The 23,638-nt window shown below is 42.9% G+C and overlaps 1 protein-coding gene across 4 annotated transcripts in view; it reads right to left on the bottom strand.

Moving 5' to 3' along the window:
* Positions 1–23,638, bottom strand: part of mmp24 (matrix metallopeptidase 24) — an 82,446-nt gene that overhangs the window by 10,008 nt on the left and 48,800 nt on the right. For all 4 annotated transcript variants that reach the window (XM_082533731.1, XM_082533730.1, XM_082533732.1 and 1 more), the window contains 4 exons: positions 14,236–14,397; positions 11,077–11,291; positions 6,410–6,548; positions 2,672–2,938 (listed from right to left, as the gene is read on the bottom strand). In XM_082533731.1, the coding sequence (XP_082389857.1) occupies positions 2,672–2,938; positions 6,410–6,548; positions 11,077–11,291; positions 14,236–14,397 (783 nt within the window). The remainder of the gene's footprint in view (positions 1–2,671; positions 2,939–6,409; positions 6,549–11,076; positions 11,292–14,235; positions 14,398–23,638) is intronic.

Below are 23,638 nucleotides of genomic sequence, written 5' to 3'. Positions count from 1 at the left end.
CACTTCTCAACCATATTACACACATATTGCATGAGCAGCTACTGGTTCAGTGTCAGAAACACTCGAGGTTTCTCGGGTGAAGTGGCGCTGCACTTACTAACACCAAACAGCGATTAACAGGAAACTCCTCAAAAACTGTCTCCGAGGGAACGAACACGTCCATGCACGGCACAGAAAAACGCCGTCCTCCACTCTGAAACTGTAACTCATCCGTCTGCAGCTCTGGTGTGTCCCTGTGGTGGTGGATCTTATTAGAGGCAGTATCGTTTCTGCTGTGATGTGGCGGCTGTAGGCAGCGACCATATTCTGGTCCCAGCAGTGGATGTTCTCACTGAAGGACGATGTTATGCAATGCCTGCGAGACGGATGCTGTAACAGGAAACACTCAGCGACACGTAAAGAGAAGAGTGCATTTGTTAACTAATATTACTGTTTTATAAATATCAGCTGTTTCCTCTTCAGGCGTGTGGAGGCAGCCCTTCAGTTCAGCAAAGAGACCATCTTATAAAGTCATGCATTCAGATTTTACTGTAAAAACAGAAGCAGGTGGTTGGACGTTCTTTAAAAAATGAAACAACTTCGGGGCTCAATGGATCCTCCCGATGGATCAGTTCGTCTCCACGGTCACTTAAATCCTGTTTGTTGTTACTGGATGTGCCAGCTATGATGTCACTAGAGCCCATCATCATTTAACTGGTGGTAAACAAACCAGATCCAGTTTGTAATAAAAGCTAACGTTTGCTCTAACATGTTGACACGCTGCTCGTCTGCACACACGCGACGGTAAAGACTGACTTTGAAGGTTTTTCTGAGGACACGAGGTGTCAAACATCACTCTGGTTGTTGCTCTGGAACAAATTCTCAATATCAAGTTGTGCAAGATGATGTGCAGCGTCTGGCAAAGCAAGAATTTCTGACGCAGCGACTAAAACACGGTTTGAACCCAGCTCTGTATGTTTACTCCTCCACAGACTCCACTGTGAGGGGATCACATGCCGAAGTAGCAACAACAGAAAACACCCACAGGGCTTCTTGTGCCGTCTGCCTTTTCGTCTGCTCCATCACCTCCGAACAGCCCCGAGGAAACCAACGCACAGTCGCACACATTTGTCTGTTGCCTCTAAAGTCCCTGCAGGACGGTTTCTCATCTTTGACACCACACCCGGCTGGCCGTGTCGTCCTGTCACCACGTCGCGCATAGATCGGCCTCAACTCCACAGAGGAAGCCGCAAGGTCACAAGGTCACCGCTCAAGGAAAGGAAGTGACGATGGACAGTTTTCTGTGTCTCACACCTCTGTCGCTGCATTTTATGACCCTGCAGCATAAACAGCCGACTAACAGGGTTTTTACTCAGGTGTCCGAACGTACACGAGTATTTTTGAAAACGCAGATTTTTATATGCGTTTGGACCTTTCGTCCACACGTAAACGGCGTTTTTGATCACTGAAAACTGAGATTTTCAAAAACTCAGTTTTTGCGTTTACGTGTGGACGAGGAAAACGGAGATTTAGCAGATAGAGACAAAACACTGCTGCTGTCAATCTATCTGCAGTTTGTCCACGCTTACATACACACACAGTTACTGTCCCTCCATTTACACAGACAGGCGTCAGAGTGAACATTCAACACAGACGCTCTCACAGTCCTGACGTCGTCGCTTTTGAATAAATGAAATTGTTTTAAATTAAAATTTGTGCATGCTGTATGCATTTGGTTCATTCCTAAGTTGTGAGTCTACACCAGCCAAAATGCTGTTTTTGGTTATTGACATTTGAAATGATGACTTGAAAAGTAGCACAGAAGTAAAGCCTGTTTACTATTTCCCGCCCTGACTTCTAGACTTCTGATTGGCCAACATTTCTACACGGCTAGGATTTGGCCTGTTCTTGACAACGTTTGACTGCGTTTTTGCTGTTTACATGTGGACAGAGATATTTTTCAAACCTGCACGTGTGGACGTGGCCTCAGTGTAAATATAAGCTGCTGATTGTGACTCTGCATTGCAATTCTTCTTCAGTTTACAGTCAGCTGAGTTCTATGGAAAATGGAAATGGATGTATTTTTCTGTCAGCGCTATGTTAAAAGTAACGTTTTTGCATTAAAATTGCTTTTACCTGATGTCTGTATATTATGTAACTGACTGGAGTCAAACTCTCATAAAAATAGAATTTAATTCAAGGAAGTTTATAAGAAAACAAATGTAGGAGACAAACGGTAAATATGTTGGAAGAAATTATTGCTGTCTGCGTTAATCTCGCTAAAATGACATTAACGCCATAAATGCATTAATGCGGCAAATCTCTGTTAGCGAGGTACCGCGGATCGCCCCGTGTGTGGGGCTGCACGGCGTCAATGGCTTAGCACGGTTAGCTCGTTTAGCTCGTTGACACGCTGACGCGTTAATATCAAATGTCCAAAACCTTTTGTTTGATCTGTAGTAGAAATTCTTCTTCAGCTTGTGTGAAAATCAGTGTCAGAAAAGTTTGAACATTAACACAGAATCAAAACTAAATTACACTGAAACCATTGTTTTTTCTCGTGTTTTGAAATCTCTCAGCTCCAGTGTTGCCGTCGGGCACGAGGCGACGCTGAGATCGATGAAGGATACCTCAGATTTGACCGGATCTCGTCCCACGCCTGAAACCAAAAGAATAATTAGCTGCCACTCACATCCCTCCCTGCTGATGAAGGCCCCCTGCGGAGCGTCCGGTATTCCCTTCCACACAGTGATGGGTTTGGGGTATCCTGCGTCGGTGGTGTGCTTCTCCTCGTTGTAACGCCAGTACTGGTCCCCTTTGAAGAAGTACGTTTTCCCGACTGGCTCCCACCGCAGCGCCGTGTCGATGCCACTCTTGGGGAGGGAGCTGCCCAGCTCCACCAGGCTGTGAGGGTACCCTGGCTCAGCCGTCACCTCCCTGAACACCCAGTATTTATCACCTGGAACCAGCATGAAGAAGTAAGTGAGCATTTTAATATTTTCAGTTTGTGTTGTGATCTTACAGAAGCAGCAACAGAACTGCCATAAATGCAGTTCCTTTGATGTCCACTGGGGGCTCCAGTGAGTCAGGCCCCACAGACCCAGCAGGTTTAGTCTTTACGCTTAGATTCAACCATAACGACCTGGCTGCCTCCATCTTCTTTATACAGTCTGTGGTTCTGAGCACAAATAGCTGCTCTCAAACTTTATTGACTTGAACTAAATTATTTATCCTCCAAACAGTCTGAGAAAATGTGTTTCTCCCTCAGTTTCTCAAATGATTATTTAATATTTGAAATTCCAGATATAGATCATGAACAATCGATTGTTCTCTGGCAGACAGCCGATCCGTCTGCCAGCTTTTCTCTTTGTAGGTTTCAAAATAAAGCCGCTAGCTGCCAGGAACACTAACAGAGGCGAAAACACGACCTCCCCGGCGTCGTATCATAAATAAGAATCTTTATAGATACTCTTGTTTTTGGCGGTGGGGTTGCACAGGACAGAAGACTGTGAAATTTAACAGCCGTGGTTAAAGAGCGTCGATTTCCACTACAGCGAGAAAACAAAGATTAAAACAGCTGCTCTGTAGCTTTGTTAAATATTCAGCTCTCACTGTTCGGAAGAAGGATATGGGCGAAAAGGCAAAGAGACATTAAATAAATAAAAGTACTCCACGAAGCCCCTTTTAAAGGCTGATTAAATATCCTGCTGTGACAGACGCTCCTTTAGGAAGCCTGTACTGATCATCTGGAAAAACACACACAGTAAAAACAAAGATTAATACAAAGCCACTGAATCCCAATTATGTCCTTTACAGACACTAATAGCTACTCAGCAGGCATTTAAAGCAGTTTGTAATGTACATTATGAATTAATGGGTAGATTTAAGCAGGAAATTACAGTTTCTGATGTTTTTTTAATGTCTTTTACATCCTTTAACTTGAAGGCTTCTAAACTGGAAAGTTTGATTCAGACTTATTTAAACATTTTGGTACAAATATGTGTTCGTCCTCACAAACATGAGAATAAAGCTTTGCAGTGCGTGTGAGTGTGTGTTCACATCTTTGTGGGGACCAAGACTTGTAGGTTTGCTACGAGTTTGAAGCCATTTTTGAGACTTAAAATGTGATTCAAGTGTCAGGGTTACAATTAGGTTATGGTTAGGTTGGGTTAGGGGAGGGGCTTGTGTCAATTAGATGCCCCCACAAGATATGAATACCCAACGTGTGTGTGTGTGTGTGTGTGTGTGTGTGTGTGTGTGTGTGTGTGTGTGTGTGTGTGTGTGTGTGTGTGTGTGTGTGTGTGTGTGAGAGAGAGAGTCAGCAGCTGAGAGCTCAGACAGAGCAAAGCTATTAATTTCTGCTCCTGGCTGGCAGAAGACGTCGATGAACGAGGGGTCCAAAAGTCTGAGAGCACGGCTGAAAATCCTTCACTTTATTTCATTTACTTGAGAATTTGTCACCAAACGTTTTATTGCAAATGAAAATATGATGTGACGGCGTTCCTCAGAGCTTCCCGTCACTCAGTCCTTGTAAATGTTCAGTGGGGTGAGGTCGGGTTACCGCAGGTTTTTCTCTCCTCTCGTCCTGCCTGTGACACGTAAATCAATCTGGACAGTTGATTTTGAAGCACGTCCTAAAAAGCACCTGGAGCAGAGAGGAGGTCGCACAGGTGTGTCCTTTTCACCTGTGGCATGAGGCGCCCACACATCCAGATCCCCTCAGCCAGAGTGGGTCTGATCCTGGTGCCTCTATCAGTGCACTTCCTGTTTTATTTTGAAGGTTAGACGCGACTTTTTTCTCACTGTTCTTTCCTGAGAGTCCGTTTGACTGTCAGCTCCTCGCACTCCTCGTTTTTCTGGGATGAACCTCCTTGTCCGTTTGAGACGTTCCTGCTGCCATCGGCCTGCAGCGCTTTTTGTTGTTAATCATTAATCACGTGTTTCTTTGGCTCTTTTCTCATCAGTGTGACGCAAATCTAAGATTAAGATTTGAACACAAGTGAACGTGATGTCCTCAGGAGTGATGCAAAGACAGAGTGTGTCAGTGCTGACGGGAACGTAAGAAAGAGTGAAAGAAAACGAGAGACACAGTCAGCAGGAAGGGGACGAGGGGCCTTTGGGCCGGGTGCTCCCCGCCGCCACACCATTCTCTATTTCACACTGTATTAAATATCAGGAGAAGGCGGGCATGCACAGAGCAGGACAGAGCCTCATAGCGCTGAAGCAGGTGGCAGATTCTGGAGAATTTTTCAGCTTATCAGGTAAAATCAAGAGATTTTTTTAGAGCAGGTAAATTCAGCCTCAGTGAAAATGAGAGACAGAAATCTTTAAGCTCAGACTGAAGGTGGAGGAAGGAGTCAGACCTGAATTTATATTCCTCTGTTTAATTCTGCATACCTTCTCATGTAAACATCACACAACTGTTAAAAAAATCTGATTTAGATTTGGCTGATGTTCTTATCAACATCATCTTTTGTGCACCTCAGGATGTCTGTCACTGTCACGCTAACAGAAACTGACCTGAATTTCATGTGGAAATGATTCAGCAGTGTTGGGGAGTAACATGTACCACTGTTACGTATTTAAAATACAAAATATGAGTAACTGTATTCTGTTACAGTTACCGTTTAAAAAGGTGGTATTCAGAATACGTTACTAAATACATTTTGGGGCATGTAATCTGTAATCTGTAGTGGGATACATTTTAAAAGTAACCTTCCCAACACTGTTATTCTGGGTGTAAATGCACTGATCCAACATTGAAAGGACAAGAGGACCAGCAGCAGCACACACTTTGCTCACCACTTGGTCGACATCACAGAGTTACCTCCCTGCAACTTTGTCGACTTCTCAAAAAGGTAAACGACACTTAAGGATCGCTGCTTTGACACAGTGGAGGACAGCGAGTTTCCATCACAGAGGCACAAGAACGATTTAGCATAACGTGACTTTGCTGAGAGATCTCAAAATATTTGAAGTGGTGCACGAAAAGCCGACCGTCAACACGACAGCAGGCTGAATTTAAATGTAAGGCTTTTGATTTTTATACACCTGCTCTCAGAAAACAGGCCGAGCGTGTGATGCCTGTTAGTACGGCTGCTAAATTATGCAAAATAAATAAGTTTGGTCAGTAATGAGATCACATAACATCAATACAACATGAACCAAATGTCCCTCAGTGAGTTTACAGTTTCATTGAGGGTCAAATAAAATTCAAAGGCAAAAGGAATGAATCGCTGCCCGTGCCTACTCTTAGAATGCTCCTCCATCTGTTGATGCCATTAACAAATACGACAGTTATCTATACATGTGTTTGGACCCTCAGAAATAAAATCCTAGTTCCAGCAGGACTGTGACGCACCGATATTAACTGTTAGTCAGTGTAGGAAAAAGGAAACTATTTGTATACCTCAAATTTTATTCCACATACCTTTGAAGAAGACAAATTTGCCGTCAGTCCTCTCGTAGGCGGCGTCGATGCGAGGTGGCAGGCCTTTCCAGAACTGATCGATCTGCATGGGGTAGCCCTCCTGCACCTTGTTGTTCCTGAGACGCCAAAACCACCGGTCCTAAAAAAGCCCCACAATTCATCACTGCAGAGCGCTGTGCTAAAACGGCGGCAACGTCCCGAACTCCATAATTAGACAAGCGTGAGAAGGAGTTACAGGTGACCTGAGGAGAATCTGAGTCATGCAGCTGGTCATAAAGCGAAAACTGGCAGAGATAAAGAAGATGTGTCCTTAGTGACGGTACAACAGTCAAGTCCTCCAGCAGAACCGGAAGTGCTTAATGTGTAACAGCTGAAGCACAACAGTTATTATCAAATATTCTCATCGTTAACAAAGTTGGCTTCATTTTTTTATCTGGAGCTTTTGTGGAGAATGTGTTTAAATGTTTTCAACAAAAGAGAGAAGCTCAGAACGACAACAGAAACCACTGTGAAGGTAAGAGGAGAAGAAATAACTGGAACAAAAGACGAGCAAAGACGAGACAGAGACTGAGATGTGAAAGAAATGATTATGCAAGTTAAGAGGAGGACTACAGGGAGGGGAGGCAGCAGGAAAGAGGAGGCGAGCATAGAGGAGAGAGGGGAGCTGAAGAGGAGGAGAAGAAGGCGAGCATCAATCTGAGCTCATTATCATTTGGCTTTCGTGAATCTAGGACACAGCCAAGCTAAGTCCCCCCGCTGAATGATGTGCGCGCGCAACCACACACACACACACACACACACACACACACACACACACACACACACACACACTCGCTTGTGCTTCTATTTTTGTGGGGACTCTCAGTGCTTTTCCACAGAGGAACAGCCTAAAAATGTCCTCGCTTTCTATAACTGTCAGTATAAGTCGGGTGCACACGCACGCGCACTGCTTCTCGCCTGGCCTAACATCATCGAGTGGACGCTAATGCTTTTCTGTCTGAACCCAAACAGAGAAGAAAAATCAATGCTTTGCATTCAGCAAAGAAGCCATGAGTGCTTCTCACAGAGGAAACATCCCATAATGAGCGTCTCCTTTTAGACGCCCACCAGCTCTCGCTGCTCTTTATGTCCTCGCGTGCCCCCGTCCTCCAGTTTAAAGGAGACAAAAGATGCTTGTTTTCCTGACTGATGATGGTGCATTCAGGGACCCAGTTCTTCCGTGGAAATGGCGGCTTCATTTTTAACTATTATTGATATTTATTGGATGCTTGTCTGTGTCATTCAGGGGCACACGAGAAAAGCTTTGTTTTGTTTATTACATGTTAGTGCCACCATCTGTTTTGTAGGTGGCATCAACTTTATTTGTCAAAGGAAAACCAAAATGAGCTTTGTGGGTTTGTGAGTTTTTAAAGTGGCCCAATTTTGTGTTTCTTTGTTTCCTGTCATATTTCTCCTGTTTAGTGGTGGGCGTTCATATTAAAGAGGTTTCTAATAATAGATGCAATCCCAGTGCGCTGTTTTAAACACTCAGTTTAACCTGCTTTTAAAACTCTTGAGCCTGTATGATATTACAGAGAGGACATATCCAGCATAGGCATCTCAGGTGCAGGAGCTCCGCCTACCCGCCTTGTGTTTTTAAAAGGAAGCCGATCAGAATACGACAGCATACATTAGTACTACTTTACATTTCTGACTTAGTTTGACTCAAGAATCCATGCTGGCCGCTGATCTAGCAGCCACAGGATCCTGTTTTAAGTGATGATTGAAGATTTTCTCCTGTTTTTGTCACAATGGGAATGAATCCAGCAGAGCAGACAGACAGGTCCAGCTGAGACTGACAGAAAACAGAGAGACTCACTGACAGGCAGGAAGGACAGAGAGCCAGACGAGTCTGTGACCTTTTCGAACATTCAGTTTAAATATCAAAGACATCCAAAATGAATTTTTCTTCTGCTCAGGATGAGATTCTGTCTCAAAACAGAGGTAGGGCTAGCTAGCTAACTGCAGGCTGTAAGAACAGTAGGTGAGATCCAGAGAAGGATTTATGTTTAAGCTAAAGAAGCATTACAAGTTTTACAAGACAAAAGTTAACGATTGGTTGGTGTGACATTACTCTGCACCATGTTGGACTTTTAAAAACTCGGCACTGTCCAGTATGAGGCAAAAGAGTTCGAGGCTGCAGGGGCAACGGTTAAGCCAAGCTAGGCTAGCTAGCCTTTAGCAGTGCTAGTGGTGATGAGTTTTCTGAGAAATAAAAAAAACTGGATTTGTTGCTTGTGTCATATCAAATTGTTATTTTTTAAGTTACTGGAGCATCACATCAATCACGTCTTGCTGTAAAATTAGCTTTAGCACCCAAACCTGCACTTCCACTAATGTCCACTCGAGGCTGTCTCCAAAAACGAGTCAGTCCTCATTGACGCCCATATTAAAATGATACGAGTCTCTATGGGCTAGCATCCTGTTTATACAAACGCTACAGGTGGTAAACTGTTTATAACTCACATTTAAAAACTATATTAAGAATTAAAATTAGTCTCATGATTTAAACTCATTTCAAATGCAGTTAAGTGACTAAAAATTCATCTTACTTTGTATTTAACTGCACAAACAGACCTTCCACATCCTAATATTTTATTTATATGCTACGTCACACTGATGTGCAGGTATCTGTGTGTGTTACTTGGCAAGCTTGCTGGTATTAGCTCATCTCTCTACAGTCTTTGGCCTGTTGGGTGCTTTGAATATCTAAACATTTAAAATATAAAATTAAATAAAGCCATACAGTTTATACTACTACATGCAACACGCTGTAAATGTGCACGCCTGCTGTGTGCTGGCATGCAAGCGCCTACAGAGCTGCATCGGTTGGTTACTAACTGTACTGGAAGCATATGGCTGATGCTAATGATCATAGGCTGGATAGCGCCATATGCCACTGGGCTGCTTCTTTCATCTGACGGCACCATGAGAGTGGTCGTTTTTAGCACCAGCGGCCCCGCGGTGGCGTCCAAACCCATAATGTTGGCAGTGTTAAAGCCATCGTTACCTTCCTAAACACTAATCTGGACCACGCCGTCCAAACCTGCGTTTATGGATAATGATTATGAGACATAAACTTCAACCATACTTCCAACATCATTGCTACTCTGCATCCTCCTCCCGTAATGTTCAATTAAGCTTTATCTAAATCCCCCAGTGACACCCTGTTTTTTATAGCAACCCACGGCTGTGTGACTCACCGTCTGTAGGAGATAACAGCCATTAATTACAGACACAACAGCATCCTGTTCAATAAGCTCGTGTTGGAACGAGCACTCAGGTTCTTTAACAGGATGAGATATCAAAGACTTTTATTGGTTTGATGCATTTAAATATTTCTTATTTAGACGTTTTAATGTTTCTGTTATTTGATGGAAAGCAGTTGGCACTAAATGTTTGTTCTGGCCTTTTTTCATATTTTCATTTACAAATCTGGAAAATAAATAATAAATTAAAATATTTTGCTGTGCTTTTACCCAGTGGTCTAATTGTTTTTTAATACTTAAAAAATAGTTATTTTATGTTATCGTAGAGATATCTTAATGTGATATGAGATTTGTTGTTGCTTTATTTTAATGGAGTCCCTCATAATTTACATTGTTTTGGTGTTTTCAATGCTGTTGTTGAATATTTTCAAAAATATTTTTAATTTGTGTCCTACATTTTTTTTTTTATATAAAATTAGTATTATTTTAATTATTATGATGACGATGACGATGATTATTTATCAACGTGTTTGATACGTGTTGTGCTACTTGCTTCATCATTGTAATCACCTGTAAAATAATAATAAAAATAATAGGACTAATGCGATTATATATTTTCCTAAATTGGGAAATGTAGTTAAAAAATTATGTGAAATTATTTAAAAACAATTAAAAGTGTTGTAATGTAACTTTTGTGTTGCATTTGTGGTGGAAAATACAACCTTTGATGAATCAGAATTAAGATTGAGTTTGATATTTTATACCAGGTCTTTAATGTATCCCAATAAATCACCACAGAAAAGAAAAATCCAGGAGTTAGAGTTCCTGGAAAGCTACAGTGACAGGTTTTCTTGGGCGTAAAGAACAGAAATGTGATGAATCATCGATCTTCTGCCTGTTTGTCTGCGAGCTGCTGCCTGATCGGGAGCTGAGCAACCAAACTTGGCAGACGGGTACATCGAGCATCCTGAAGGCTCTTATCTCTACCAGATATTATGATGTCATCGCATTGCTTAGCAACCACATACCAACTTGCAAAAACGACATTTTTAATAATTATTATGCATGCACAGTATCTTACAATACCATCCTGTCATTTTGATTTCACAACAATAACACCTCATTGAAAACTTGAACTTCATCTGTGGAGACGACGTCAGCCTGCCAGCTGAAATGATCTATCATTTTATTTTACTGGAGATTCACCAATTAATCAAAGGGAAGAAAACTAATGTGAAAACTGATTCACTCCAAAATAACATTAACTGTCTTGATTTGTCACCTTCGTCAGCTGTTACAAGTTTCTGGCTTTGTCAACAACGTGAAAAAGTAATCAAAGAATTCAAAAATGAGCGACTGTTACTGAACACTGTCAAAGAGACCAGCAGCAGGCGTCTGCGCCGCTACGTCTCCGCTCACCTTGAACACGAACATCTCCCGTCTGAAGAAGGCCACAGTGTTGAAGTTGCCATCGCAGATGTTGGGTTTGCCGTTTCCAGGCAGTGCGGGCCGGTTACCGGGCGGGTGCGGCGGACGGGAATGCCGGTCGTGCTTGCGCTCGGAGGTCGAATGCGTCCGTCGAGAGGGTAAGGTGGGTAAGGGCCGGGTGGGTTCCAGCATGGCTGTGGGGATGCCTGGAGAATCACGTCAATCACAGCATGAATCAGTCGGGCACCGTGATTGGTTCCAGAGGATCATTAAGAGCACTGAGACTCAAAGACCCACAGCAGCATGAGTCACTGGTCATCAGCTGTGCGAACACGACTTCTTATGTAAGAGCCTGTGAGACAGCATTATGCAGACCGCAGAAACACAACTAGTACATTTGGTTCAATGACTCATTTGTTTTTATGGGCAGAAGGAAAACCTCGGATTATAAATCTGTTTGCTTAAATCGCTGCCTCGCATCGACACGGGAGCGAGACGCCTGAAACAGCAGTGCGGCTCATTCCACCCCATCTCGTTTGTCCATCGTGCGTGTTTTTGTGTCTATTTGTGGTTGTTTTGTGTGGTTTTATGTTTCCTTTGTGTCTCTCTGTGTTTGGGTTTTTCTAGTTGCGAGTCTCTTTGTGCTGCTTTGTGACACTTCTGGTGATTTTTTTGCATCTTCTTATTGTTGTTTTGTGCCAAGCAGCCAAAAATAGATCATTTTAGGCCTCTGCTGTGGTTGCTTTGCTCTCCTTTTCATTTCTTTAGTCTGCATTGTTTGGTGTCCGTCTTATTTTCATTCTTTTCCACTTCCTCTGCCTTTTATTAAAAAACAAACAGAAACTCTTTCTGTTGCAGATCCGTCCATGACAAAGACGCTCAATGTTCCAACAGGAAAAGAAAATCTATTCTCTTTTTTCTAAGCGTACCAACACGAGTCGGTAAATTGCACAGAAACAGTCTCGTTGTAAAATGAACAGTGCGGTGCTGTTGTGGCGGCTGGTGTTGAGAGCAGCACATCCAGCAGGATGAACTTTGAGCAGATAAAATAACAGGCTTTGTTATCCACACTGAACAATGAAGTGCAGCGGAGAAAAACCGCCGACTGCACAGTTCTGGCCGGTATTTCCCTTCAACGCTGACTTCAAATGTCACCTGTGTATCACGACCTTTAATGTGAGGCTCAGTTGTTCTGAGGGCCGAGATAACCTTCTTGCTTTGATTATTAAAGGAAACCAAAGCAAAGAAAAAGAGAAGCGTGATGAAAAAAGCTGCAGATACAGTAGATTTCAGCTACCTGGGTGTTTTGTGAGAGATGGTGCAGATAGAAATGTTCTTATCTTTAACAGAGCAGACGTGTTTCTTTTCCCTGCCTTTTCTTTGTGTCTCTGCATCACAAATAAATGTTACACTACATTACAACAGAAGCTGTCGTGATTACTTCAGCGCAGACAGAAAGCCTGTCAGGAAACGCGCCTGCCGCTGACAGGCCTTCGCTTTTCTTTGTTTACTTAGAAACGTTCAGTGAAACGCGAGGCTTTGCGCCTTTTCTGAAATGCAACACAGCGTCTCTGGTGTAAACACAAAGGGAAAGACTCGCGTTTTCTTTCCAGGCAAAGACGGCTCAGGTCTGCTTATCAGCCGGGCTCTTCTTCACGTTCGAGCTCCGCTGCCGGCCGACGGACGCCGAACACTCCTGCAGCTGCACTCGGGGCTTTTTCAATTAATATTTCATATTCAAATTTTACTGGTTTTTGTTTTAGCGTAAAGTCACCTGTTCAACCAGTCAGAGGCAGAAAAGAGTCAAAACATCACGTTTTTCATTTAACGCAGGCAAATTTCTTCAAATGAAAATGTGCAGTGACTTAAAAGATCCCTCGTTTCAAAGTGAAGAGCTCTAATATGAGCTTCATATATTTTCCTCTTTGCTATAAAATACACACTCTGTCCCGGAGAAGGCGTTTGCACAGCACAGACTCAGGATTGACCATGCATCTATAACGTCAGCATCTTCCTTCTGCTTAAGGCATGCAGGCTTTTCATAAAATGAAATCATAAAAAGTTTAATTATAAAAAGTTTATGAAGCTCATCCTCCTGAAACGTGTCGTAAACCTTTTATTCACCGCAGAGGTTATTTCCTGCGACGATCCAAAACCCTGTGAGAAGCCGCTGGCTGTTTAGAGGAGATGCTGACGTTCAGGTTGCTCATGCTCTGTCCTGTGCGTTCTTGCTCAAGGACACGTCGGCAGGGTCAGAGATCAAACACACAATTAGCCACAGCTTCATGCTCAACAAAGATTGTAACCATGATTATTTTGTTCAACGGTGATATTTTTAACTTTACTTTTCAAACACTGTCCATCAAATATTCCATGAAACTCGTATTTATTGCTCCTCACCGACTCTTTGACATTAAACTGATTCCAAACTGCTGCAGGCTGAAGTGTGTAGGAGGATAAACTGGAGCGCCGCAAAGAAAAGAACGAAACGAGAGCGCTCGAGTTTACATTTCGATTCACTGCGCGGTCCTTCTGCTTTTATCTTCACACAATATTTGTGTATTTTGCGTCATCCTGACCCAAAATTGTCGGCGTCAGTACACCGTAAACAGAATGATGTCCTCAGCTGGATACAAAACAGACATCTATGAGAGGAAAGTCTCTTCATTTTTTTCAATAATTTGGAATAAGTGTCTTTAATTCAAATTCGATTTTCTTGGCTTTTATTTTGACATTTGTTGAGTTCTACTTCCTGTCTATGTGCTATTAAAAAAGGGAATTGGCTAAAATCAAACCTGGATGGATATTTGGGGGATTTTACTTGTTTCTCACACTTGGAGACAAAACTGACGTCAATGTTTGTTGAATCGTCTGAAAAGCTGAAATAAAGAAGTGACTGAAAATCTTTTGTTCTTCAACTAAAAGGACAAAAACCCAAACTAACGATGTTTCTTTAAACAAATGACTGACTTAAACCCATTCACTCAAGCACCGTTTCTTAAGGACCTTCTCGCTGACATTGACACAAACTTGGCGGTCAGTATCTCGCTCAAGGAGAGCCAGGAATCGAACCACCAACCTTCCGATTAGTAGACGATCTGCTCCACCTCCCGAGCTACAGCCTACACAGAACTAAACCCGAGAGCTCACCGTAGATCTTCTGAATGCCCTGCAGGTCGTCCAGCGGCAGCTTGAAGTTGTGCGTGTCCATGTACTGGTAGAAAGGAGCCATGATGGCACTGGGATCGTTGGAGTGCTCCAAACCCAACGCGTGCCCCAACTCGTGCACCGCCACCAGGAACAAATCGTTACCTGGAAAGAGAGGAAGATGATTAGAGGGGAGAGGCGACAAAGAGGAGGAGGAAAAAATGATGAGATTAGAGAACGCAAAGCAGAGAAGCAGCATCGCTTTCAACATCACTCACAGCGCCTTAAAAGCTTGTTTCAGAAATCAGGTGATAAAACAGAAAACAGGAGCATCTCTGTGCTGCCTGCAGGCCGTCGCTGCCGGTTCATTAAAAGAGAATCAGTTTACTGAGAAAGCCTCAACATCTCCCTCCTGTCTGAATCAGAACAAAGCCTCCCCAGTGTAAACAGCAAAGACCAAAGACGGCGTCAAAGGCGCCGGCAAAGTGAGCTAAAGTTAGCCTGTGATGTGTTGACTCATCAGCTGTGTAATATGAATCTCACATCAAAAGCAGAATTGGCGGCGAATGGAAGCGACTGTCAGGCTGGTGAATCCAAAGCTCCTGTTTCTAAAGTCCAATTCTTCAAAGGCTGCTGCTTGACGGGGATTACTTCAGAGCGCGCCGTACTGTTTGCCTGCAAAATTCACAGAGTTCACAGTCTCACAGAAAGCGACTTTAAATTCATAATCTGCAAATGTATAAATAATGTACGGCTGTTTTCGAGACTAAAATACGCTGGAGAACAAGCAAACATGTTGAATTTGGAGCAGGAAGCCATCAGAGTGGAGATGCTCCGCAGTCAGGCTGTTTCATTAATGCTCCTGTGATGACGGGAACGCTGCATGTTTGCTGTGGCACAATGGGCAGTAATATACAGCACTGGATCATCTGCATATAAACTAGTTACAGTGAGATGAAAATGTGAAAACAATCCATGTTCATGCGCACAATTAATGCTCCGCGACATGTTAGAAACCTTATGTGAGTGGATCAAAACTCTGCTTTTTTAATTTGTCCCATTGTGTATATTTATTTAGTATCTTTTAGCCATAATTAGTTGTCAGTTTGTGTCACTGTTGGTCATTTCAGTCTGTTTCTGGCCTTTTTTATTCCCTTTTTTTATTCACTTTGCATCTTTTACAGCCGTGTTGTCCTCCTGTCATTTCTAAAACTCTCCTTGTGGGTGTTACACATTTTCTATGTAACTGCTTTTCATGAGTCAGGTGCTAATTAGTCATTACGTGGCCGTTTCACACCTGGGTAGTTGTTTTGGACTTCTTAGTTATCATTAGTTGTGTTACTTTTGGCCATTTTGTGCAGTTTTATGGTCGTTTCACGTAGAACAGTTTATGCACCACAGCAGAACCAGGTGTGATGCATCCTCACAAAGTCTCAACAATTCATCAGAGCTCACATATGCAGACGTAAATAAACAGGATTTTATTCAGATTAAGTACCTGAGGTCCAGGAAGTCTTTGGAAAAAACTGAAGGATGTGATCGAAGCACAAGCTGAGGTTCTGGAAAAAACAGACTTTTCAATAGTTTTCAATTAAATTCAGGTTTCAATTTTCCAATTAAAGCACCTGATAGCAGCCAGAATAACAGCTCCAGTTCTACAGTTCACGCTGTTACGTGTGCTCTTATCACAACTTATCAAAAGTAAAATTACGAAGGAGAACAGAAGGTCTTGTTTTCCCGGACGTCGTGTATTCATGTGGGGTCTTTATTACAGCCAGACTCTGAGCAGAGATCCAGAGCTGCTGTCATGTGTTTAATGACTTCTTACTGTCTGAATGCGGAGCTCAAATTAATACTTTCCCTCAGCTTTGTAATTGGTTTGACTCTGTTTGAACCAAATTACACAACATAATTATCTTTTTCCTTTACCGAGGCCACTCTGTTTGAAGATTATAGCCTCGGTGGCCTGCGCCTGACTTACAGACTAATGGAGATGGAAATGAGCAGACGCTGACGACCGTTTGTGTCAATCCTTTTATTCATTTTCAGTTCCTCTTCCCGAGGTCTCTTCCAATTCGACTCATTGTTTCCTGTCTCGTTTGTTCTATTCAGGAGAAATGATTTTTACTGACCTATACACTCATCAGCATGTCTCCTAAAGTTTAAAACCAGTCATTTTAGAGTCAGTAACGGGTAAAGGGCTTCCTCTACAACTTGTTTTATTTTTTAGAAAAGACTGAAGTGATGTCAGTGTGAAATTTCTGTGTTTCCTGTTGAAGTTTAACGGGGTCCAGTTATATATTTTTATTTACTGGCAAGTTGCTGTGTTTAACTGAATCCAGTGGTTTTATACAAACTTGCAGCAGCACAGCATTATGGAGAAACAGCCAATCACCCCGTCCACCTCTGGCAGCCATTACAGCGTTTCCTGTTTGACTGAAGAGGAAAACAAACCCTGAATCTCAATTAGAAAATGTGCAGCATTTTCTAAAGAAAACCCAGACGTGGCTGAGGACACACTCAGCGACGTATTCACAGATTTTAGCTGGAAGGACCAATATTAGTACGTGCTATTTCTGACAGACCGACAGAAAAGTCACGATCAAGAATGAGAAAAATTAATTTATGTGAGGACACATTTCTCTGACAGAAACACGATCACGACTCGAAAGCAGGGAAACTTTCCTGAACTGGCATGCAAGACTTTAGACAGTGAGATATGAAATGAACATAATCGAGTGAAGTTAAAAACGCCAAAGCAACAGAAAGCAAAGCTACAGAGTGTTGTGTGCCCACCTTATTACTAAATTAGGCAGAGCACTCCGAATTGAATCAGGACATAAAGCACGGTCTTTATGTTGCTTTATTGAACACTGTCCATCTTACAACTAGCCACTTAACGGGGCTTCCTCCGGACAACCACCTCCGGTTCAAAGGTCATCACCTTAAGGCATAGCCATATCAATACATGACATCCCCCTTTTCCTTAGACTCAAACTTTAGTTGTAATAACTTTGATGTCTTTTTTTTTCCAACACTGAACATTCTTCTCGTCTTACTTTCTAACAAGTATATAATCTAACTGTCTCACCACACATGTACCTTTCTTTTTTCAATATATACATGTCAAAATACACATATGAACTTGAAACTTGCCAACTTTAAGTTACCTCTTCACCTTAACATATTATAGTTCATTTCACCACAAAATCACGAAACCTCTCGGGTATCTTTTTAGCCCTCTGTGATCTACTTGGTCTCTCGGGCCCCTGGGAGCCCTCTTGTGGTGTTGGAGTGAAGGTGTCAGTCTTTGTGGGTGTTTCACCTTCCTCCCTTTCAGGTATTGTGTCATAGTGTCCTTCTCTGGTCTCATTTGTCTCGTATTTCTTCACATGTGTGGTATTCCGGTGATAGCGAGCTCCTGTTGGTGATTCAATAATGACTTGGTTTCCAGTTCTGCTTACAACTTTGTGTGGTGTTGCGTCGAATGGTGTTGTAAACTTGTCCACTTTGTCTTGTTGAACCAGCACTGTGTCTCCCGAGTCAACTTTTGAATACTCGGCTCCCCTTCGTTCATCAGCATAAATCTTTGATTTTCCTTTCTGTTCAGCGTCTCTGTCACGCACGTCCAACTCCGTTGTTTTTGCCTCACTGATGTTCGGTAACTTTCCTCTCATTTTGTGGTTGAACAGGAGTTCTGCGGGACTTTTCCCTGTGGTTGGATGTTCAATGCTGCGATACACTGTTACATATTTTCGTAGCTCTCGCTTCCAGTCAAGTCCTTCGGCTTGTACGATCCTGATTCTTTTCATCAATGATGCATTTTGCCGTTCCACTTCTCCATTTGCTTGAGCCCATTTTGGTGTAGTTCTTATATGTTTGATTCCATTAGTTTCACAATATTCTCTGAACAGCTCAGATTTGAACTGTGGGCCGTTATCAGATTTGATGGTAACTAGTAGCCCATGTCTGCTAAATATACAGTCAATAGAGTCAATGACTTTTTCAGCAGTCGTAGACGTCATTACATCATACTCATAGTACCGACTGTAGTAATCTATCAGTACAAGTATTGAGTGGTTCGAAGGTAGCGGTCCCAGTAAGTCTACCGCCACATCTCGCCATGGTCCATCCGGTAAAAGTGTGTTTCTCAGTGGTTCAGGTGGATCTGGTCTGGCTACTACTTGACATCCGTGACAAGATTTACAAAATCTTTCTGCAGCTTTGTCCATCCCTGGCCACCAAACGTTTGTTCTGAGATGCTGTTTGGTTCCAACAATTCCTAAATGTCCTTCATGAGCTAGTGACAGTGCTTGAGCTCTGAGGTTTTCTGGCAATACAATGCGAGTTCCCCGCAAAACTATGTAGCCGATGACACACAGTTCATTTGCAATGGGTGCACGTTTTGCATTTTTCAAAGTGTCCATTTTCAATAGCTCTTCGCACTTCTGTTAATTCTGAGTCTGTAGCAGAGGCTTCTTCAACCTCTCTTGTTGTGAGTGCTTTTGGAGTAGCATTAACTGCAACAAATCTCACGTATTCTTCAGATTCATGCTTATGTATCTCTTTGGACGTGGTGTCAGACAGCAGTCTTGACAGTGAATCTGCAATGTTTTGCTTTCCCGCAATGTGCACTACTTTAAAGTCATATGGTTGCAGTCTGAGAACCCACCTTTCTATGCGTGCCCAAGGTTTAGATTTCTGGCTGTATATGACCTCCAATGGCTTGTGGTCTGTGATGAGGTCAAACTTCCTGCCATACACATATGGATGTAGTCTCTCACATGCCCATACTAGTGCTAGGGCTTCTCTTTCTGTTTGAGAATATCTTCGCTCACAGTCTGTTAAACTCCGACTTACGTAGCACACTGGTACCTCTTCTCCGTTCTGTATTTGAATTAGCACTGCGCCCAAGCCTACAGGGCTTGAATCTGCTATGACTCTGGTTGGGGCTTCTTTGTCAAAATAGGCTAGGGTACCTGCTCTGGCTAACTCAGTCTTTAGTCTTTCAAATGCTTGCTTTTGTTCTGGCCCGAATGTAAACATAGTTTCTTTTCGAGTTAAACGTCTTAGTGGTTCAGAGAGTGTAGCAAACTGTGGTATGAACCTGCTACTGAAGCCTACCAGTCCAAGAAAGCTTCTCACCTCTGTAGCATTCTTTGGTTCTCGGGCTTCCACCACAGCTCTCACTCTTTCTTCAGTCGGGCCAATGCCTTTCTGTGTCAGCAGTATTCCCATGAACACAAGTCTGTCCATGTTGAACTGACACTTCTCTGAGTTTAGCGTCAGGCCACAGTCAGAGAGTCTCTTCATCACAGCATGCAGGCGTTTATCATGGGTTTCCTGGTCTGGCGCGTGTATGATTACGTCATCTGAAATGTTCTCATCTCCTTCAATGCCAGCTAGTGCATTGGCAATCTCATGCTGATATTGCTCACTAGCTGATGAGACTCCAAATATTAGCCTTTTGTACCGGTATACTCCGTTGTGCACTGAAAATGTAGTTATCTCTCTTGACTCCGGGGTAAGCTCTAGTTGATGGTATCCCCACTTGAGATCGAGTTTGGTGAAGATTGCAGAGCCGTTTAGTCCTTGCAAGATTTCATCCACAGTGGGTATGGGGTATCTTTCCCTGATTATTGCCTCATTTGCTTTTCTCATGTCTAAGCACATTCTGATATCTTTGTCACATTTCTTTGGGAGTACCACTACAGGATTTACCCAAGGTGTAGGTCCTTCTACACGTTCTATAATGTCCATGTCGATTAGTTCATTGATCTTTTTCTCCACTGCATCCCTCAAATGATAAGGTATGCGCCTCAGTGGCTGTGCTACTGGTTTCACATTTGGATCAATGTACAGGCTGATCTGTTTGGTGTTTAGCTTTCCTACTCCTTTGAACACTTTTGGATACTTTTCTTTAAGAGTGTGCTTTAAATCTGTGACAGCCGCCACATTTTCACCTATTTTCAACACTCCTAACTTTATGGCAGTCTTTTTCCCCAGGAGTGGTTCACCATTACCTCTAATCACAATAAATTCAGCCTCTTCAGTCCTGTCACCAATCTTGATTTCACATCTGAATGCACCTTTAACCGTGAGTGCCTGTGCTGAGGAATATGTATTTAAATTCCTCTGCTCTATGGGTACATATGAGCGACATTTTATCTTTTCAGCTTTTAGCTTTTCCCATATGTTTTCTCCCATCACATTACTTGTAGCTCCAGAGTCAACTAACATTTTCAACTCTATTCCCCCAACAGAAAAGGTAAGTTTCTCAGGTATATTATCATCATTTAGAGTAAATGCATAATCATCTTGTTCAACAGCATTCACATTTTGTTTCTTTTGTCTTTTTGTACGACACATTTTTGAAAAGTGGTCCTCACCATTACACTTGTGACATGTTTGTCCTCGTGCTGGGCATTTGGGATCTTTGCCCATGTGGTCAGTATAACCACACCTGTAACACTGTCTGTCTGTCTGTTTTATTATCATCTTTCATTTTTCCTTTTGGTCTGTTGTTCTTCTCTTTCTTTGCTGTAAAAATCCAGCTGACCGTGTCCTCTCCTTTCTTTTCCCCGGCGACGCTCATCGCCGCCATCTGCTCCTCCACGCGTTCACAGTGGGAAGCCACCTCTAACGTGCGAGTTAGGGTTAAGCCTGGACCCTCCTCAAGCAGCTTTCTCCGTACATATTCAGAAGTGCATTTACTCAGGATAGCGTCCCGTATCTGGTTATCATTGTCAGCTTGAAAGTCACAGTCTTTTGCAGCTCGCCTCAAACGTGTACAAAATTGTTGCACAGTCTCACCTGGTGTTTGGGACAATTTGTGGAAAGTTTGGCGTGCGTATGCTGCATTCACTTGAGGAACAAAGTAAGTGTTGAGCGCAGTCACCGCAGCGCTGTAATCCTTTGCCTCTCCCGTCTGTGGTAGAGTGGAGAAGACGTCCTGCACGTCCTGTCCGGCCATGTGCAGTAGAAGAACGCGTCTCCGCTGTCTGATCGCGTCTGTAGCATCATCCGTCAAAATAAGACCTTTCCCATCAGCAAACAACTCGAAGGATGTTAACCAGCGCGTCCATCTTGGTCCGAGCATAGCTGGATCAGTGTAGCAGGTGAACGGTTGAATACCCGACTTTTCCATGTTAGCCCACAAGTTTTTCGCTAACACCGTGCCGCCGCTGGGTCTACTTCTCACAAAAACAAATCCAGGTCCGTGTCGTCCTCGTCGCCATTGTTGTGTGCCCACCTTATTACTAAATTGGGCAGAGCACTCCGAATTGAATCAGGACATAAAGCACGGTCTTTATGTTGCTTTATTGAACACTGTCCATCTTACAACTAGCCACTTAACGGGGCTTCCTTCGGACAACCACATCTGGTTCAAAGGTCATCACCTTAAGACATAGCCATATCAATACATGACACAGAGTGGCTCGCTAATGATGACGATGTGCCTGCACATCATCCCTGGTTTGAATTTCGATTTAGTGCAAGAAGTCAGAGAGCTAACTTCTTCAATGCCCAGGAAACACGCCGCATGTAGGGCAAGAAAAACAATGCGATGGTTGCATCAACTCAGACGTCCTTAAAGCTGTACGGTGCATCAGATTAGTGCAGGAAAGTCGCGCAACATGGAAGTGAAATGAAAACACTTTTATCATGAAAATCAGTGAATAATAATCATGACGAATGAAAGTGATCTTAATACTGAAAAATCATTGTAGCCATAGTCAGAGTCACTCGTGGGGCTGAGAGGATAATTCCAGAAGGACAGTTCCCGGCTTTCTCCAAAACTGAGTCCATCTTTATACAAGTGTTAGACCTGCGATTAAAGCAGTGGTTCTCAAAGTGTGTGGAGTTCTGACAGGCGGAGGTGCGCCCCAAAACAGATTTCCAAAAGCACAGGGGAAGTGTTTCTGGGGAGACAATAACCCAACGGACCAGTTGCAGGAACCAAAACATGCTAGGTAAGTGTGATAGGCTAATAGTTAGGCTAACAGACCTCTCATGTTTTCTTTCCTCAAAAAACCGAAGGATCCTCCACTTCTTTTAAGTGTCTCTCAGCGCAATTCTTAGCATATTTTGGTTCCTACAACTGGTCCGTCGGGTTATTGTCTCCCCAGAAACACTTCCCTTGTGTTTTGGTAAATCTGTTTTTTCCTATTTCCGTTGTGTTTTTGTGCGTTTGCAGCGTTTTTCTTATTGCTGGTGTCTCTTAAGTTGCAGTCCGTTTGGCCTCAAAGGGCCACCGTAGTTTATTATTGAAATAAAGTTGCAGTTCGGCTTTTCTGTCATTGTTTCGTTTAGAAAATGAAAATATTTCTTCCTGCCATGTGGGGAATGATGTAAAAAGTTTGAGAACCACTGGATTAAAGGAACATTGCATGTTTGCTGTGGCCGCTGAGCAGAATGGGCAGTGAAATACAGAACTACATCATCTGCATAGAAACATACAAAACAGTGAGATACAGATTTGACTATTTTATGTTCCAGTGAGAAATGTGAACACTGCATGAATGCTTTAATTTTTGCACCCAGGTTTAAGAAGTACGTGTGGCTACAGAGTAAGGTTGTTACAATATTGGCTTAATCTTCATGCCTCCTGCTGCCGTTACTCTGTACTGTGTTCTTTTATTCACTTTCTCACATCTTCACAGATTCTGGCTCTTCTGTCCTTGTGTGCTGCAGTTTCTTTCATCCCTCTTTTTTATCTCCCCCTCTCTCACCACTGCTTTCCTTTTCATCCTCCTCCTCCCCCCGCATCCCTCCAGCAGCTTTTATCTCCCCTCTCTTTCTTCCACTTTGCAGGAAAGATTAAGATGATTTCAGAGCACAAGACGTACACTTCATGTACAACGGCTTGAGGAAATCCCCCTGCGGTCGCTCTCCATTTCTCTGCCCGTCCCCTCGTGGTCGGTCTGCCTTCCCGCGGTGAGGATAACGACTTCTTCTATCACGCTTGCCCCTGCACTCGTCTGTTCGCCTGTGATAAAGACGATGTTTGATATGTCTGTGATGAAACCTGTTTCTCAAGTAGTCCCAGTCTGACGTGTCCACAGAGCCTGCTTTGTTAAACTGGAACCCGTCGAAATGAGTTCATCTTATACCAGCGATCAAAATTACCCGCCAAGAATATTTTTTCCTGTCTGGCAAAAATCATTAACACACTGCACATTTTTCATAAAACCACAATTTATCAACGTTACCAACTTCTGTCTAGAAATAAAGTCCTTTTTGAAATAGTCTTACAATTAGGAGAGGACAGATTTATTTAACCCTCGAGTCATCGCCTATACAATCAAGTCTGTAAATCGTAAAAATGGAAGAACATGTCCTCCCCTCGACTCGAGACAGAAACATTAACTGTTGCGTTGGTTAAGCTTTGAAAGCAGAGAGAGCC

Source organism: Aulonocara stuartgranti (genome assembly GCF_965226115.1).
Source record: "Aulonocara stuartgranti genome assembly, chromosome: 5".
Classification (NCBI taxonomy): domain Eukaryota; kingdom Metazoa; phylum Chordata; class Actinopteri; order Cichliformes; family Cichlidae; genus Aulonocara; species Aulonocara stuartgranti.
The sequence above is the reverse complement of the archived record's forward strand: the minus strand, read 5'-3'. Positions and strand labels throughout refer to the sequence as shown.